This window comes from Phyllostomus discolor, chromosome 8 (assembly GCF_004126475.2).
Source record: "Phyllostomus discolor isolate MPI-MPIP mPhyDis1 chromosome 8, mPhyDis1.pri.v3, whole genome shotgun sequence".
Lineage (NCBI taxonomy): Eukaryota > Metazoa > Chordata > Mammalia > Chiroptera > Phyllostomidae > Phyllostomus > Phyllostomus discolor.
In genome coordinates, this window is record NC_040910.2 from 114,037,007 (window position 1) to 114,053,525 (window position 16,519).

General features: G+C 69.0%; 1 protein-coding gene across 1 annotated transcript in view; it reads right to left on the reverse strand.

The window, feature by feature from the left end:
* Positions 1-2,220: 2,220 nt before the first annotated feature.
* Positions 2,221-16,519, reverse strand: part of NPLOC4 (NPL4 homolog, ubiquitin recognition factor) — a 27,955-nt gene continuing 13,656 nt past the window's right edge. The window contains exons 4-13 of the mRNA XM_036009084.1: positions 16,467-16,517; positions 14,160-14,246; positions 13,344-13,415; positions 12,529-12,655; positions 10,681-10,841; positions 8,485-8,556; positions 5,976-6,071; positions 4,602-4,718; positions 3,543-3,645; positions 2,221-3,347 (exon numbers count right to left, since the gene is read on the reverse strand). Of these exons, the coding sequence (XP_035864977.1) occupies positions 3,190-3,347; positions 3,543-3,645; positions 4,602-4,718; positions 5,976-6,071; positions 8,485-8,556; positions 10,681-10,841; positions 12,529-12,655; positions 13,344-13,415; positions 14,160-14,246; positions 16,467-16,517 (1,044 nt within the window). The 3' untranslated portion in view covers positions 2,221-3,189. The remainder of the gene's footprint in view (positions 3,348-3,542; positions 3,646-4,601; positions 4,719-5,975; positions 6,072-8,484; positions 8,557-10,680; positions 10,842-12,528; positions 12,656-13,343; positions 13,416-14,159; positions 14,247-16,466; positions 16,518-16,519) is intronic.

A 16,519-nucleotide genomic window follows, 5' to 3' on the forward strand; every position in this document is an offset into this window, starting at 1 on the left:
CACGCGGGGGGCGTGGCCAGGCACGGTGAAGGGGCCCGGCTGCCAAGTGCTCTCTGGGCTTGGAAGCTAAGCTGGTATCGGGGAGGCTGCTGTGCCTGCCAAACACGAAGAACCGGTAGCCAAATTCTCACGCCGTGTGCAGGGATGTGGGCACTGCACCCGGGGCGCCAGACAGAGGCGGCCCTCCCGTCCCTGCGTGCTGGGATGCACACAAAGTGTGGCGTTTGCAGCGTCTGCCCCTTCTGCTCCCTGGTCTGTGGGCGTGAAACGCGTCCGGGATGCTGGGGCAGGGAGGGCCGCACGCGTTCCGGTGATGCCCCCCGCCCCACCTCCACGGGCACGGGTGTCCCGAGCTGCTCTGCTCATCAAGCCTGGGAGCCACAGACCCGCCCCCCCAGGGGAGGGCTGCTCTCCCAAAATGGGGTGGGGGGCGGGGGAACATCCCCCCAAACACTGCTGGGCAGGCCGACCCTCCGCCCCACTCCCTACTGCTCCAAGGCCAGCGGGCAAGCCTGCATGGGCAACATGAGGACCCACGGGCACCACCAGCCCACACAGACGTCGGGGGGCCTTGAGTGCTGACCCTGGGGGTGAGGTGGGCTGAGGGGCCTGCGCAGGGATGTGCAGGGCGCACTCTCCTGGCCGCAGGCGGTCAGCGGTCTCCATGCTGACCTCGGAGGTGGGAGAACCTTCCCGAGGACAAACCACAGCCCACCCAGGAGGAAGCAGTGAGTGCAGGGACCACAGACGCTTCCGACTGTGCTGGGTGCAGCCCCCAGGGCACAGGGGCAAGGAGAGCAGGGCAGGACCCCCGGTCCTGTTTCTGAGGACACTCCCGTTTGCTTGGTGTCTCGGGGAGGTCTGGGAACCTCACATTGAGAACTCACGTCAGGAACCTGAGACGCGCCAGCACTGCCACTGTGTGTGGGGTGACAGGCATGGGGCTGCCTACTGCGAGCCCCGGGTGTGGGCACAGAAGCCCACCCGGCACGGGGGCCTCAGGCCCCAGCGGGGCGTGTGAGGCCGGCACCAAACCCAGTGACGGGGCCGCCCAGCCAGCTCTGTCACCTGTGGCCTGTTCCCCTGCGGCCTGTTCCCCTGCACCCCTGGGGAGCCCGGGCTTCGTCCTTCACCGGCTACTTGGCTCCACACGCCTGTCCCAGCGTGCAGAGGCCCGGAGCAGCCACGCGGGTGGGGGGCAGGCAGGACAGGCACCGGGAGCCCGGGCAGGGGCAGCGGGGCCCCTTCCCCACAGTGGTCCCGACCTGACCCCAGGCCACAGGAACTGGCCCTGAGGCTCAGGGTGCAGGGAGGGGTCCCCGGGCCAGAACGACAGGGAAGGCCGGCAGCGCTTCAGGTGCTTTTATTAGACCCACGGCAGGGCCGCGTCCGGCAGCGCTGAGCCGCCAGGTCCACCACCGCGCGGCCCAAGTGGCGAGGAGGGGGTGTGCCGGGCAGTAGCAGGCTGGTCAGAGGTGGCTGGCAGTGCTCCCCCGGCCAGGGGCACACGTGGACACTGCTCTGGGGGGGGGGGGGGGGGGGGGGGCCCTCCCCTGCTCGAGAGGAGGCGGCTGGGCTGCCTGGGCCGAGCCCTGGCTGTCTTTGGACCCTGGAATGAAGCGCGTTACTGAACAAAGAGCGACTCGAAGCCAGAGCGGAGAAGTCACAACGCTTTTTCTTTCGCTAAAAGACAGACGGAGACAAACGAGGTGTGTGGGCGCGGGGGCTGGGCAGCGAGGAGGCCGCGGTGGGCGGGGACTGCGGCGGAGAGGGCGGGAGCTCGCTGAGGCGCCCCTGGGGGCGAGGTCCAGTGCGGGGTCGCCCGCAGCCTCGCACCCGGGGGCGGGGCCAGAGCACAGGGGCCGCGGCTCCGGCCAGGGCACTTGCCAGGGCCGCAACCAGAGTCCTCCGCAGCTGGCTGTGCTTTGGCTGGGCCGCCCCGGCCAGACCAGACCCGGCCGGCTCCTGTCCCCCAGAGCAGACAGCTCTGCACCGCGGGGCCTGGAGGTGCCCGGCAGAGCGCTTGCGGCCACCAAGGCTGATGCCCGAGTGCTTTTGTGCACAGCCTGAGGAGAAGGGGCCCACGGGCCAGCCCGGCCCCGGGGAGGCGTGAGGGCCCTCGGCAGCCGGTCTGGGCCGGCCTCTCCTGCGGAGCGGCTCAGAGGCCGGGCTCTTGTTAAGGCAAAGAGGCGTCAGCATGGCCTGTCCTGGGATGGCCCGGACCTCACCATCAGCACAACAGCCACCTTCAGGCCTCCCCCCCGCCCTGTGACCTCACCACAGGCCCCTCGGTGGCCATGCCATGTGCAGAGGCTGGGGCGGGCAGGACTGTGTGGGGGGCAAAGGGCCCAGAGCTTCCAGTCCTGGAAAACCCAGCTCACCCCACGCACCCGGCCAGCAGCCTCCGCCCAGCTGGAGCCACCGCCCCGCCCTGGGCCAGGGGCTCGTTTCTGTGGCCCCCGCGGCCACGCGGTCGGGCAGAAGAGTCCAGGCACTGAGGTTTACTTCCAGGGAGACCTGACTGAGGGCCCCTCCCACCCTGCACACGCCCACGGGGCGGCTGGAGGGAAGAAGTGGAACTAGTCTCTCTCACTCCCCTCTGATGCAGCTTTTATCTCAATAAAAATAAATAGAAGTCTCCGGGGCGGGGGTCACTGATAACTGTTGTTACAACCGGCGCCGACTCCACGGTCCCACCTGGACGTCGGCTGAGAGCAGGACGAGGGCGGGCAGCGAGGAAACTGCAGACCAAGCAGACGGAGGCCGGCCGGCCCGTGGCCACTCGCGTAGCCACAGGGCACTGGCTACCGAAGGGGGAGAAGTGGCCCCTGCAGGCAGGCTCTGCCCCAGGGCAGCAGGGCACAGAGGCCAGCGAGAGCCCCGCCCACAGCCAGGGGAGGGGCAAGAACTAACGGCATCCAGAGAGGAGGGGGGCCGGCGGCCACAGCAAGCACCCCGCCCTCCTCTGCAGGCGGACATGTCAAGGCGCCCGTGGGGGCTGCCCCGTTCCTCTGTGAGGAGCCTGGTTTCGGCCGGAGAGCCCGGCCCGGCTCCGTTCTTCAGGGAAGCCTGGTGCCGAGAGGCTGCGTGAGCCAGAGACCCCGGGGCAGGCCCCCTGCCCTGCCCTCCAGGGCTGCCCACCGTGGGGCACGGCTCCACGACCCTGCGTCAGAGAGGGCTGGGGTGGCACTAGGTCCTGGGGAGGCTGCACATCTCGCAGTGGCCAGTGCCCGGCTGGTTCATGAAGGTGCAGTGCTCGCAGGCCCACATGGCGGCCGCGGTGGCGTGCGGGGAGCCCCCGACGGCGCCGTACTCCTGGAGGCCCGGGAGCTGCACCCCGACGGTGCCTGCGGAGGGGCGGGGGGAGAGAAGCAGAGCTCAGTGGTTCTGCACGGTTAGAGGACGTTCGCCCGTCTGGACCTACCTCCCCGCCTGGGGAACCATGAAAGCACCTGTCGGGACACGGGGTTGTCTGGGGGCTCGGCCCCCGGGCAGTGGGCGCGGGAGGGCGCGCGGGAGCCCGAGACTGGGAGCCCACTTACTGCAGAGCTGCTCGATGGTGGCCCACTGCTCGGACTTCTTCCACGTCTGCGCCAGCTCCTCGTCCCTGGTCCGCACGGCCTCCAGCAGGAGGCTGATGCTGTCCTGCAAGAAGCCGGCACAGGGGTCCCCGCGCGCTCCGGCTGTGGCGGAGGGGCCCCTGCTCGCAGGTCTCCTCCTCCCCGAAACCCCGACACACGGCACAGGGGTCGCAGAAGCCTCACGGGCCACCACCGACGCGACAAATGCGCCCACGTCCGTCCACACGGACAAGGGCTGGGCTGGGCTGGACTCTGAACTCCTCCAAACGGCCCTCGCCGCTGCCGTGCCAGCTGGCACGGCCCAGACCAGAGGCTCCCGGCCTCTGGGCTTGTGAGGACGGACAGGAGCCTTGGTCCCAAGTCCACCTCTGCTCAGCTCCCTCGGCGCCTGCACCTGTGCCTGTGCCTGCGCCGTCACACCTGCAAACACGCGCTCCAGCCCAGGCCTCCCGGGTCACGGGGCGGAGAACCGGGACCGCGTGCACGAGAGGCCCGTAGCTTTCAGGAGCTGGGACAGGAGCTGCAGGGAGCGATGCTGGGCGGGGACCACAAGCAGCGCCTGCCACCCTGTGAGGGGCCTGATGGGGCCCCGGCCTGCACGGCGCAGAGAGCGGCTGCCACCTGCACAGCCCCCCCCCGCCCCCCCAGAGTGTCTGACGGAAGCCAGCCGCACTGCTGGCCGGCTGCCTGGGCGCAGGAGCGGGGAGCGGATCCGGGAGGAGGGAGACGGGGGAGAAGCAGGGGCTCTGGCCCTGAGCAGCTGGGACAGGAGTTTTCCGTGGCGTCTCTCCAGCTCCGTGCCGGGGGACACAGAGCTGACCACGGCTGCGTCCCACTCTGACGCTGTCTCAGTGCAAACACGCAGCGTGCACACGCCCCCTTCCGGCCAGCAAGCCCCTGGTGCGGGGTCACCGCCACAGGACGTGTGGGGCCTGCGACCGCGGCTCTGGGCCAGGAGCAGAGGGGGGCACCGTGCAGCCGCACCCCCGGGCCCGCCGGCGCCCGGTACCCAGGCCGTACCTGCAGAGGCATGACTTCGTTGGTGACCAGGAAGAGCAGCAGGTGGAAGTCCGAGACGGTGTCCAGGAACACGGAGGAGGTATTCTGCGACAGGTAGGTGGCCAGGCTGTGGAAGTCCTGGGGCGGGGGGGGGCAGGAGGAAGCAGAGGCGGGCTCCGTGGCAGCTCCCAGAGCACAGCCCTTCTCCTCGGACCCAGCTGCACACGCTCCGGGGGACAGGTGTGCTGCTCCCTCCTCCGACGCCCACCCACAGGGACCCCAGACAGAGCAGCGGCCCCTCGGTGCGTCGGCGACCCTGGCAGTGAGCCGCCCGCACACCGTGGCCCGCCCTCTTGCTCAGCGGCGAGGGCCACGAGACCCACGCGCTGTCTCTCCCGCAGAGCTGCCCAGCCCGGGGCGGCCGACTCTGGGCAGCAGGGACACTGTGTGTGTGTGTGTGTGTGCGTGTGTGTGTGGTGGGGGCTTGTGTAACACAGACGCCGCCCTCAGCCAGACCGAACACAGGAGACCCGGTGAGCCACCCCAGCAAGTGGCTCTGGGCCCCTGCGAGCCCCCGAGTCCCAAGGCAGATGGGCAGTGTGGAGACCCCAGCGTCAGGGAGGTTCTGCAAACAGCCACCGCATCGGGAGAAAACCCCCCTGGAAATCCCCCCCTGGCCGAGCCCAGTTCCGCACGGCCCACGTGGTGCCCACAGGCCATCACCACAGCTCTGACCCGGCCCGACCTGCCACTGAGTGTGCCGGCTACAGGCTTGCTTGCGTGGCACCCGAGAAGCACTGCGGGTGGCGGGTGGGGCCGCCCCTAACACACTGCGAGACAGCTCCGCAGAGACGTCACCACCCACAAGCAAGCAAGGAAACGTCATAAGGAGACACAGAGTGACAAGTTTTTTTTTTGGGGGGGGGGGGGTCAACTAAAAATGGTCCTCTTGTCCTGGCTGGTGTGGCTCAGTAGATTGAGTGCTGGCCTGTGAACCAAAGGGTCACTGGTTCGATTCCCAGTCAGGGCACACGCCCAGGTTATGGGCCAGGTCCCCAGTAGGAGGCGTGTGAGAGACAACCACACATGGATGTTTCCCTCCCTCTCTTTCTCCCTTCCTTCTCCTCCGTCTAAAAACAAATAAAATCTTAAAGAAAAAAAAAAAGGGATGGTCCCCTCGGGAGACCCACAGCTCGAGGGCTGGTGGGGTTTGCCCTGGTGGCCATGACACCCAGGCGGGACAGGGGCTCGTGGCGGCCGGCAGAGTGGAAGGCAAGGCCCACCGGACGTGCACAGGACTGAGGGCAGGGCCAGGGGACAGCAGCGCCGGCTCCGGGCGAACAGGCCGGGGCCGCCTCGCACCGCGCCCCCGCGGACGGAGAGACGGAGACTCACCTGCGTCTCGCCCAGCACGTCCCGGTTCTCGATGGGGAACGGGGTCTGCGAAGCAGAAAACGTGTGCACGGGGTCCTTGGGGAAGGTCGTCGTGATCTGGCGGGCAGAGAGCCAGCCCGGGCGGGTCAGCCGTGCCGCGAGCAAGGGGGGCCCCCCCACGGCACCCGGCAGCCCGCGTCGCGGCAGCCCCACCCAAGGACCAGGACGCGCTAGCCACCGCCCCACCCGAAACGCAGATTCTGACTCGGACGCTGGGGAGCCAACCGAGAAATCACCCCTGACGGCCTCCAAGCTCCTGCCACACGTGGGCGGTTTCTGTCCGCCAGCCTCCACGACGGACAGCCGGGGAGGCCCTGCGGTGTCGGCCCGGGGGGTGGGGGGTGGCTTCCGGGGGACAAACCCCCGTGCCCCCCACCCCGCCCAGCTGCCCGTGTGGCCCTGGGTGAGCCCGAGGGTGGGTGAGCCACAGGCACGGCCTGGAGGGGTGAGGCGGAGTCTCAGGAGCTGCCTGTTCCCACCTCGGGGTCAGCAGGGCGGGTGCAGACCAGCCCAACGGGCTCACAGCACAGTGTCCTCAGCGAGCCTGCCGAGGCCCTCGGGGTCCCCAGGCCCTGCTCCCTGGGGTCAGGGCGGGAGGGGAAGCAAGGCCTCTGGGATGTGGGCACAGCTCCCCTCGCCCCCCACAAACCCCCTGGAGTCAAGAGCCTGTGTCCGGAGCACGCCTAAGCCCCGCGTGTGGCTCAGATGGGCTGTGGCAACCAAGGAGGGCAGGTGAAACCTGACGTGTGACCCACAGCAGCCGCGTGGCCTGTGCTCAGTGTGTGAGGAGCAACCTGGTGTCTCTCTCCTCCTGGCAGGAGCCCGCCCACCTCACAGCACCCCCCACCTCCCCGTCAGGAGCACCGAGACTGACACGTGGCCCCTCTGGGCAGCCACACGGCACGAGGGGTGGCAGCCTACACTTGGGGCAGCTCTCCTGGGTCCTTGGGGCTGTTTCTCAAAAGTGACGATGCTGTTACGCCACGTTCCCCCCCAGTGAGGGCAGTGACTGCTGTGATCTTGCCTCGCTGACCACGCCGTGTGGCCTTGTGGCAAAGGGCACGGGCCCAGCCACGGCGACCAGGCCTCCTCGCTCACCTGCGAGGTGAAGACGCCCCCGGCACCTGCACCCGAGGCTGCACTGAGGACGAAACACTCAGAGCTCTGCAGCCCTGGGACGGGCCGCGCGCACAGGGGTCAGTCCCAGCTGCTGTCACGGCACGTGAGACGGTGGCAGGCCGTCCGTGCTGCCGAAACAAAGCCTGCGGAGGGCTCAGCCCCACCCCACCAGGGCGTCCACGTGAAGTCGGAGCAGGGCTTGTCAGACCCGACGCCCCCGGGGGGCTCAGCACCAGTCCGGACGCACAGGGAAGGGCGCAGGGTATCAAGCACCTTGTCCTGTGCTTAAGCTGTCTCCCTCCGGCTCAGGGTCCACCAGCTGACACCAGGCACCCCCAGAAAACCTCCACGGGAGCCGGGGGGACACTTCCCCCCTCCCCCGAGAACAGCTGCCCGGCCGCAAGGCTAAAGGACCGCGGACAGCCCCGGCTCAGCTGTGGGCCTGGGGCCGGGCGGGGAGCTGCGCACAGTTGCCGGCCTGCTATCGGGGGCCGCAAAACCTCTTCCGCAGGCACGGACAGCGGGGGTGCCCCAGGACCCAGGCCCCCTCGCCAGCCCCCTGCAACCGAATCGAGGGCACCAAGGCGAGGAACAGGAGGCCGCTGGGGGAAAAGAGCTCGGACGGCTGGCTTCAGATCATGCCGATGCCTCATGAGCATCCACTCCATTAATCTGCCCACATCCTAACCACGCCCCAGGCCGTCCAGAACGCAGACCCCTTTTCAGCCTGGGCAGTCAGTACGTGCTCAGGGGCTGTCAACCGGACGCAGCACCATCAGGCTCGGCTCCTGGGGACCCACTGCTCCGAACCCAGACCCACTGCACAGCCTGCAGCGCAGGCCTCCCCGGCCCCAGCGCAGCCTGGATGGCCGCAGGACGCACTGACTCTCATCCTACAGCGGTCGGCGCCTGGTCTGGGGCTACATCTCTGTGCCCAGAGCCGGCCCACGGACAGGAGCAGGGGCCCTGGAAGACACACTGCAGCCAGGCCCCTCCCGGCTCCGAGAGTCCCCCAGGGAGCCACGTGCCGCTGACCGGAGGGCAGAGCAATGGCCGGGCCCCTCGGGGACCAGTGCAGGCTGAGGGCTGACCAGGAGCCCAGCCGTGACAGCAGCCGTGGGGACCAGGGCCGTGCCTGCACACGCCACGCGTGAACTGGTGGGCGGTCCTTCGTTGTACTTGAGGTTAGAGAAGCTAACCCGTGCGTTGTCTTTAAGGGGGCGAAACACAACCACCCGAAACTAACAGAAAAGGCCCTAGAATGGGGAGCTTTTCAGGGGCGCCAGGAGCGTGACAACCACCCTAGCCCCGCCCGCCCCACGGGGAGCCTGCCGGGCCGTTGTGCACTCACGTCGATGATCAGATACTCCACGGGCAGCGGGCGGGCCAGCTGGGTGATCTCGTTGCCGAACTTGTCTATGTCCTGAAACGGGGAACAGGGGCAGCGTGAGCGGGCCTGCTGACCAGCGGGGGCTCCCTCCCCGTCTCCCATCTCCCCCGGACACATCGCCGCAGTGCTCTCCGGGGGGCGGGGGGGTGCGAGGAGAGGGGAAAACGTGCCTTTTCTGATGCCCCCTCGTTTCGTTGTGACGGCGCGCCCCTGGGCCCCTGGGCCCCCCGGGGCCGCACCCCCCCTCCACGAGCTCTCGGTCCCAGGTCCGAATGCTGGTTCTTTACGCCCGGACACCTCTGGAAACCTGACTTACAGAACCTCAGTGCTCGCACGCCACTGAAACCAGCACACACACGTGCTCACACACACACACGTGCGCACACACACACATGTGCACGCACACGCACACACGTGCACACACACACACACACACGCTGCGCCCACCACCGATCCGTCAAAGCCCAAACTTGTTTTGCTTTGTCAGACGCACGGAACGTAAAGTTTAATTATGGGGGAAAACGGCCAGCATGTGTTCATTAATCATAGAGTGACAATTAGACCTGATTTATGTCAAACACGCGGCGTTCCAACAGAGCCCCAGAGAAGGCCACGGGGACCGACGCTCTTCAGTAAAGGTTCTGCGGGGGGGGCCACGTTTTCTATCTACATCGTCACTCAACACCACATAAATCACCCACGGAGTCGCATATAAATCACCCGCCCACGATTTCCAGTCACGGGGTCCTCCATAAAAGTCTGCGTTCGTTACAGCTCTCAGACCCGATCGGACGCCGAGCGGGGGACGCACGGCACCCCCACACAGCCGCACCTCCGCACGCAGAGCCCCCTGGGCCAGACCGAGCCCGCCGCCCCGCCGGGCCCGGCCCCTCCGAGGGGAAGTGGACCCTCTGGCTGCCGCGCACCTCACTCTGCCCACACTTCCCTCCCCTCCCTGCTCACACCCGAGCGCGCCGCCGCGAGAGCACGCCTGCCCACGCTCCCGGAGAGCGGCCCAGCCACCTCACCAGCAGTCCCCGCGGGCGAGCCCACCCCCTCCAGGGACACTGCCCTGGACACCATGCCCGGCAGGCTGCCTGCTTCCTGGGCAGCTGCTGAGTCCGCCAGTTCGGGGAGGACTCGTCCTCCCTGCCCCTGGCAGCAGTCTGGCTGGGCCCACCCCCGCAGCCCCCTGGCTCCGCAGGAGCACCCCGGGGTGGGAGCCCGTGGAGCGAGTGCTGGGGCCCTGGGAGCAGCAGTGTCTCCGTGGAGGAGACTCCGTGGGAGGCAGGAACCAGACCCAAACAAACCAAACCACCACTTCCAAAACCACGCGCCTGCCCCTACAACGGAGAACCCGCAATGACCCACACGGAGCGAGCCTGTCTGGATGTCGTCTCAGGGCTGACGAGGCTCTAGCTCGCAGCCATGCCTCCCAGCACCTGTTCGCGGTGCCCTTCCCTCCAGGGAGGGTGCTCGTTAGACGCCCCCCTCGGGCTGTGTCCAGCTAGCTGCTCTCTCTCCCATCTGACCACCCAACCACACCCCTCTGCTCACCGCTCCCCAGGAAGGTCAAGGTGCTGCCCTCCCCTCCCCTCCCTTCCCCGGGGGAGAAAACAGGGCCGCCTGCCTCCCCCCAGGCCTGCACTCCGAGGGTCCCGCCAGCCGGTCCTGAGCCCCACCCGCCCGTCTGCAAGGCAGCCGCCGTCCACGGGCGTCGGCCATCGTCAGGTGCGGGGCGCTGGGAGGGAGGCGTCGGCAGTTCTGAGCCCACCGGGAGCGAGGCACTGGGGGCTGGGAGCCGAGGTCCCCATGGCCTCACGCCCGGACGGTGTCTCCCAGCAAGCAGAGCGTCTGCAGCTCTCCCGCGAACCAAGGCTCAGAGCGGACGGGCCCGTGTCCGAGCCACCCGCTGACGCCGCGGCGCCCGCGGGACGGCCTGGCGACTGACCACACCCCCCACCCCCTCGAGTCCAGGACCCGCCGCGCTGCGACCTGGGACGGGAGGCCTCTGCCCTCAGGCTGGACCCCCGAGGCCTGCGGCTGACCGGCGAGGGGCCCACGTGCCCAGAAGGCACCGCAGCAGCCCAGGCCCGGCCGGCCGGCGTCCGCACCGTCCCCCGTCCACTGGAGGCCCGCGCTCCGTTGGGCCGTTACCTTATAAAACACGTCGGGCACGTACTGCTCGCTGCTGGACTCCTTGGCGTAGCCGAGCTCGGGGGCGTCCTTGCAGGGCAGCAGGCACTCGTCCCGCACCAGCGCCATGCACTGGTTGGACACCTGGTAGCCCTCGAAGTGCACCTGGTTGTCGGGGCCACCTGCGGGGGTGGGGGGAGACTGCCGTGAGGAGCCAGCTACAACCCCCAAAACGAGCCTGTGGCCCGACGAGTCGGTCCCCACGGAAACAGGCCCCAGAGGGCCAGGCTGCCCCAGGGAGCAGGGAATGCTCGGGGGGTCCGGAGAGCAGCCCCCAGCCGCACAGTGGGGCAGTCAGGGCCGCCTGGCCGGGTCAGGAGAGCCTCCACCCCGAACAGCTGTCCCACGGCCCACGGGGCCTCGGGCGGCCCACACACTCGGGCCCACGGCCCCGTCCAGAGGAGGACGTCCACACCGACCGTGGCTCAGGGGCAGCCACACGGCAGCCCCAGCTGCCCCCCACGGCCGACTCTCGGGAAGGACACTGCCATGCGGCCCTGGTCAGCAGCGGCCCGAGCAAGACGCACTGGGACCCGCTGCCCCGCCACGTCTCCTCGTGGCCCCGCCCCCGTGCTCCCGGCAGCTGCCGCGCGGCCTCCCGTCTCAGAGCCGCGTGCGCGGGCAGGCACAGCGGCTGCGACGCCATCTCCCGCAGGGGGAGGCGAGCCACGCAGCGCTCCAAAGAGATGGGGTCCAGCCTCACGGGCGGGAGGACCCGCAGACGCACCCGGAACGCCAGCCGCCGCTGAGGGCAGGCGGCACAGAGACGGCGCCGGCCCGGCTCTGGACTGGGTGGAGTGCCCCGTCTCCGCTCCCTCCCGGGCACCCAGTCTCGGCCGCGAGGCGGCTGCCCCAAGGGGTCCCCATGGCCACAGCCCTGCCCCAGACGTCCTCTCCGGAGAGCTCTGAGCCGAGAGGCCAGTTTCCTCGAACCCCGACCAAACTCCCGCCCACCCAAGACACCGGACCTGACGGCACTCGGCACGGAGCCCGGGCCCGGGCGGCCCCCGCCGACGCGGGAGAGGCGCCATCACCGCCGCCGCCCCCAAGCTCAGCCGCCCCCGAGCTCAGCAGCCCCCGAGCTCAGCAGCCCCCTCGTGTCCGAGGGCGCCCGACCTGGGGGGGGTTCGGGCGCTTCTTCCCGGTCCCCTGGCACTGGCACGGTGCCCCGGGGCCTAGCTACTCATCCGCCCTGTCAGCAAGCTGGTGCTTCACCCTGCGGGGCGCGTCTCGTGGGGGCAGCGGGGCCACTTTCTGCAGAACCAGGGGAGGGCTGGCCACCAAGCGCGACTCCAGCGGTCAGCGCCCTCCGAGGAGACCCCAGGCCTGCACAGGACCGAGGGGGCGTTCACACCGTGAAAACCGACCGGGCTACGTTTGCCTGGGTCGGCGCCCCAGCTTTCAACCCCGCCCCCCGCCTTGTAAAGCGTGCGGTCCTGCGGCCGGCCCGCCCACGGCTGCCGTGCAAACACACAAGCAGGACTGGAGTCCCTGCACTGCAGACCCACCTCCCACCGCCACACGTGCACTCGGCCACAACATGCCATGCACACGCCATCGGCCGGCAGCAAAGCTAGCAAACCCCCTGGGCCCCGAGGAGCCGCCGCCGCAGGCCACTTGCCAGGGCAGAGGCGGCCCCGGGCGCAGACCGGACCAGCGGGCAAACCCAAACCACACACTGAAGAGCAGCCGCCGCCCGCGGGCCCGCTCCCCGGGTCGACCGCAGCCGCGCCAGGGACGGGCGGCGGCCGCATGAGGGACGGGGCACACGAGCCGCCGGAACCCGCGCAGCCCGACGCCCGGCTGCACCTGTGGCCACTGCAGTGACGAACTTGGACCCGAAGTGGCCGTCCGGGGAGAGCCGGCAGACGTTGGGGTGCTTGTTCTGGAAGTCGCCCGCGGTGATGCACTCCTCCGCGCTCAGGAAGTAGGTGTCCTGGGGAGAGAGTCGCCTGCTTCCTTAGAGAACGAGCCGGGCACGACCGCGAGGCGCCCGAGACCCGGGTGGGGCCAAGGCTGAGGCTCCCGGCCACTGGGGCCCCGACACAAGCCTCACGGAGGACACCTGGCTTGGGGTGGTGGGCACACCATGTAACATGCAGACGGCGTGGCCCCGGCTGGCGTGGCTCAGGGGACTGAGCACCGGCCTGCGAACCAAAGGGTCTCTGGTTCGATTCCCGGTCCGGGCACACGCCTGGGTTGTGGGCCAGGTCCCCAGTGGGGGGCGTGTGGGAGACAGCCACACATGGACGTTTCTCTTCTCTCCCTCCCTCCCTTCCTCTAAAAATAAATGAAATCTAAAAAAAAAACTGCACCCCTTTAGTAAGGAGTACCACCCCAATAAACTCACTACAAAATAAACGTGGGTGACTAGTAAGACAGGAAGCACCACGCCAGCCACCCCGGAGCTGACCCCTGAGAGCCTGGTCTGTACAGGTCCAGTGGGCTGTGATCTGCAGAGTGGGAACCCACAGGCCCGGCCTGAACCACCGAGAACACGGGACAGACTCTGGACACAGTCCCCTCCCCCTCCTAGAGCCGGCTCGGGCCGTGCAGAGGCCCCAAGGGCTCGGGCCAGCGTGATCAGGGACCGGGCGGCAGGTGCACGGGCCCCCGCTCCTCACCTTGTTGCGGCTGTACCGGACCGTCCCCTTGCGCGTGTCTTCCGAGACCAGGTCTGTGAAAATCCAGCCCACCTGCACGGCAGAGGGAGACCCCTCCTGAGTCCCTCCCTGGGACAGGCGGTGCCTCCCGGCCTCCGCCCAGAGAGCTGCGGGCCCTCCTCGGAGACGCTCCCTGGGCGGCCAGGCCACAGCCAGCCGCCCCACACGGCGCGGCTCACAGGGGCCCCGCTGGTGCTGCCGGGTCGGCGAGGAGGGCAGCCGCGCAGCGCTCACGGACGTGTCAGCCGAGCCCACGCCCAGCGCTGTGCCGGGGGCGGGGCCCTGCGGCCAAGAGCACAAGCAGAGTGTCCGTGACGACGGCCCGCACTGCCGAGAGGAGGCACAGGCAGGCGCCGCGGTGCAGGCGCCGGGGGAGCACAGGCGGAGGGAGAAGCCAGAGGGCACAGGGTGCGGAACGCCCGACACCAGGGCACCCTCAGGCCGGCCCCCCGGCGCGTCCTGCTGCAGTGCACGGCGGTCTGTGAGCTCTGCGGCCCCTGGCCCCACCCCCGTGCCCACGAGCCGCCCAGCCTCCCTGAAGCAGAGGGAGCCACACACTGACGTTCCTCACCCTCTCTCTCCTTCCCTTCCCCTCTCTGAATAAAAACGAGCAAACAACACCTTCAAGGAAAGAAAACTGAAACACACAGAAGCTCCTGGCAACCGACGACGCAGACGAGGCTCCAGAGCTGCCGTCCGGAGCGGGGGGCAGCCTGGCCGCCACAGCGCCCACCCGGACGCCCCCACGCAGAGCCCGGGCCCTGCCGAGGGCCGTACCTTCCTCAGGCCGAGCTTGGCAGCGATCTCGTCCACCACCTCGGCTCTTGGGTCCTCGAGCAGCTCCAGACTGTTCTGCGTCCCAACCTGCTGGGCGTACAGGGGCAGACACTTGGGGGCGGGCCCAGGCGCGCACAGCCCCCGCCACCACTGCCGGTCCAGCCCCAGCGCCTCTCGGGGCCCCCCGAGCAGAAACGGGGGCCCCCCTGAGCTGCTCAGGCCCGTCGCTCTCGAGTGTCGCCGGGCTCCTGGCCCAGATGCAGGGCACGGAGACATGACGTCACGGCCCCACGGCGGGGCGGCAGCCAGGGAGGGGGGAAGGCACCCTGCGAGGTTCCTGAAGCGAAGCCCCCCGACGGGGCAGAGGGGATCCCCGCAGGCCCTCAGAGAGGCGGCAACAGGCGTGCACGGCCCGCGGAGGCGTGGGGACTCGGCCCCCTGCTGGCAGACGGGCAGAGGGCTCGGCTGTGGCGGGGCAGGGGGCTCGGGTCCGGCTGGCCCACAGGCAGCCTCACGGCCGCGGGCCCCCAGAGGCGAGGCAGGCCCGCACCGCCCCCTCGCCGGGTCTGCTCTCGTCAGTCGGTCACGTCTGACAAACCACGGCAGGGCCGCTCCTGCTGGTGTCACCCGGCGGGAGCTCAGTGACGCCCAGGACAGCCTGAGGGTCTTGTTTCGCAGCCCGTGGCAGCGTGAGCTCCAACTTCTAGAAAGCTGGAGGTTTCGGGGGTCAACTGGGTCCATCTCCAGAACCCTGACCGGGGGCTGTGGGGACGCTGGGCACACTCCGGGCCCACTTTCCACCCCGTCCCCCCAGCAGTGCGCGGTGCTCCGGGCTGCACACCTAACCGGGCTGCCAGTGCCTGCCCGGGCGGGCTCCCTGCTGCCACCTAGTGGCCCTTCTAGGTGGTCCCTCGTCCGCAGCTCTCAGGAAATGCGAGGGGCAGGGCTGAGGCTGCGCTCCGACCCTGACCCTGCACGGGCAGCCGGGGAGGCCCTGGCACGTGTGCCGCAGCCACAGACCCACAGGCCAGCCGGCGGCCTGCAGCCCGCACGTCCAACAGACCCTGGCTCCCTGGTGGTGGTGCCCCAGTGCCCCGGGCAGACGCGCCGAGCCTCGGGCCGGGAGCGGCGCCCTCAGCAGCCGGACCGCGGGAGCCCGCCCTGGAGCCACGCCTGCGGGGGGCACTGCCTGCAGAGGGAGGGGGCGCAGGACAAGGGGGAGTCCCCCGAGCGTGGGTCTGACCTGGAAACGTGCATCCCTCCCTCTCCCACCTGGTTTCCGGGGGAGACCTCAGACGCACAGTGAGGTCTACAGAACGCCACGGGACACTGCACGCCAGCACCTGGCGCGGCCACTAACGTCCGTCGTGCCCCATCGTCCCTCTGGCCGCTCTCCGTCCACCTTACTCTTCGCCGCGTCCCGGGAAACCGAGAAGCAGCACACGTCCCCACCCAGCACCCCTGCGCTCACATGGCATGACACCAGAGCCCTCGACACTGAAAACAACACGCGTGCACACAACCGTGACCGGCTGGCGGCCCCAACATACACAGAGGACCTTCCAAGTGACCTTCAGACACAGTAACCGCCCCAGCCGGTGCGGCTCAGTGGATCTCGAGCCGGCCTGGGAACCGAAGGGTCGCTGGTTCGATTCCCAGTCAGCGCACGTGCCTGGGTTGCAGGCCAGGTCCCCAATAGGGGGCGTGTCAGAGGCACCTGATCAATGTATCTCTTGCACATCAATGTTTCCCTCCCTCTCTTTCTCCCTCATTTCCTTTCTCTAAAAGTAAATAAATAAGATCTCTTAAGAAACCCCAGTAACAGACGCTGCGCCCTGCTGGGAGGTGCGTCCCGGCGCGGCTGCTCCGACCCGGCTGCGTGTGCGGCAGGGTGAGGCCGGGGTGGCTCTGTGACGCTCCACTCCCACTGCTCCTGGGGGGCTGACACCGGCACGGGGGGCGGGGGGTGTGCACAGGCCCTCGGAACAGGGGGGAGTGACGGGGCGCCCTGGGGGCAGCTGACGGCAGGTCAGGGAAGCGATGCTATCAACCCTCAACTCCTGGGAGTGGATGGACTGCTTACCCGAGAGAGGAAATACCCTGAGGTGTTTAGGGGCCACGATCTCACTCTCCCGTAACACAGAAAACAAGTGTGTGTGTGTGTGTGTGAGTGTGTGTGTGAGTGCGTGCAGACAGATGGGCCGACTCGGCCATGGACCCAGCAGACAGACGCAGCTGGGACGGGGGTGGGGGGGCACACCCCTGCGGGCTGGTGCAAGGAGAGGCCACTGCCAGCGGCAGACGCACCTGGGGAGGCTCGTAGATGGCGGCCACCTCGGCCCGGATGCCCAGGGGGAGTC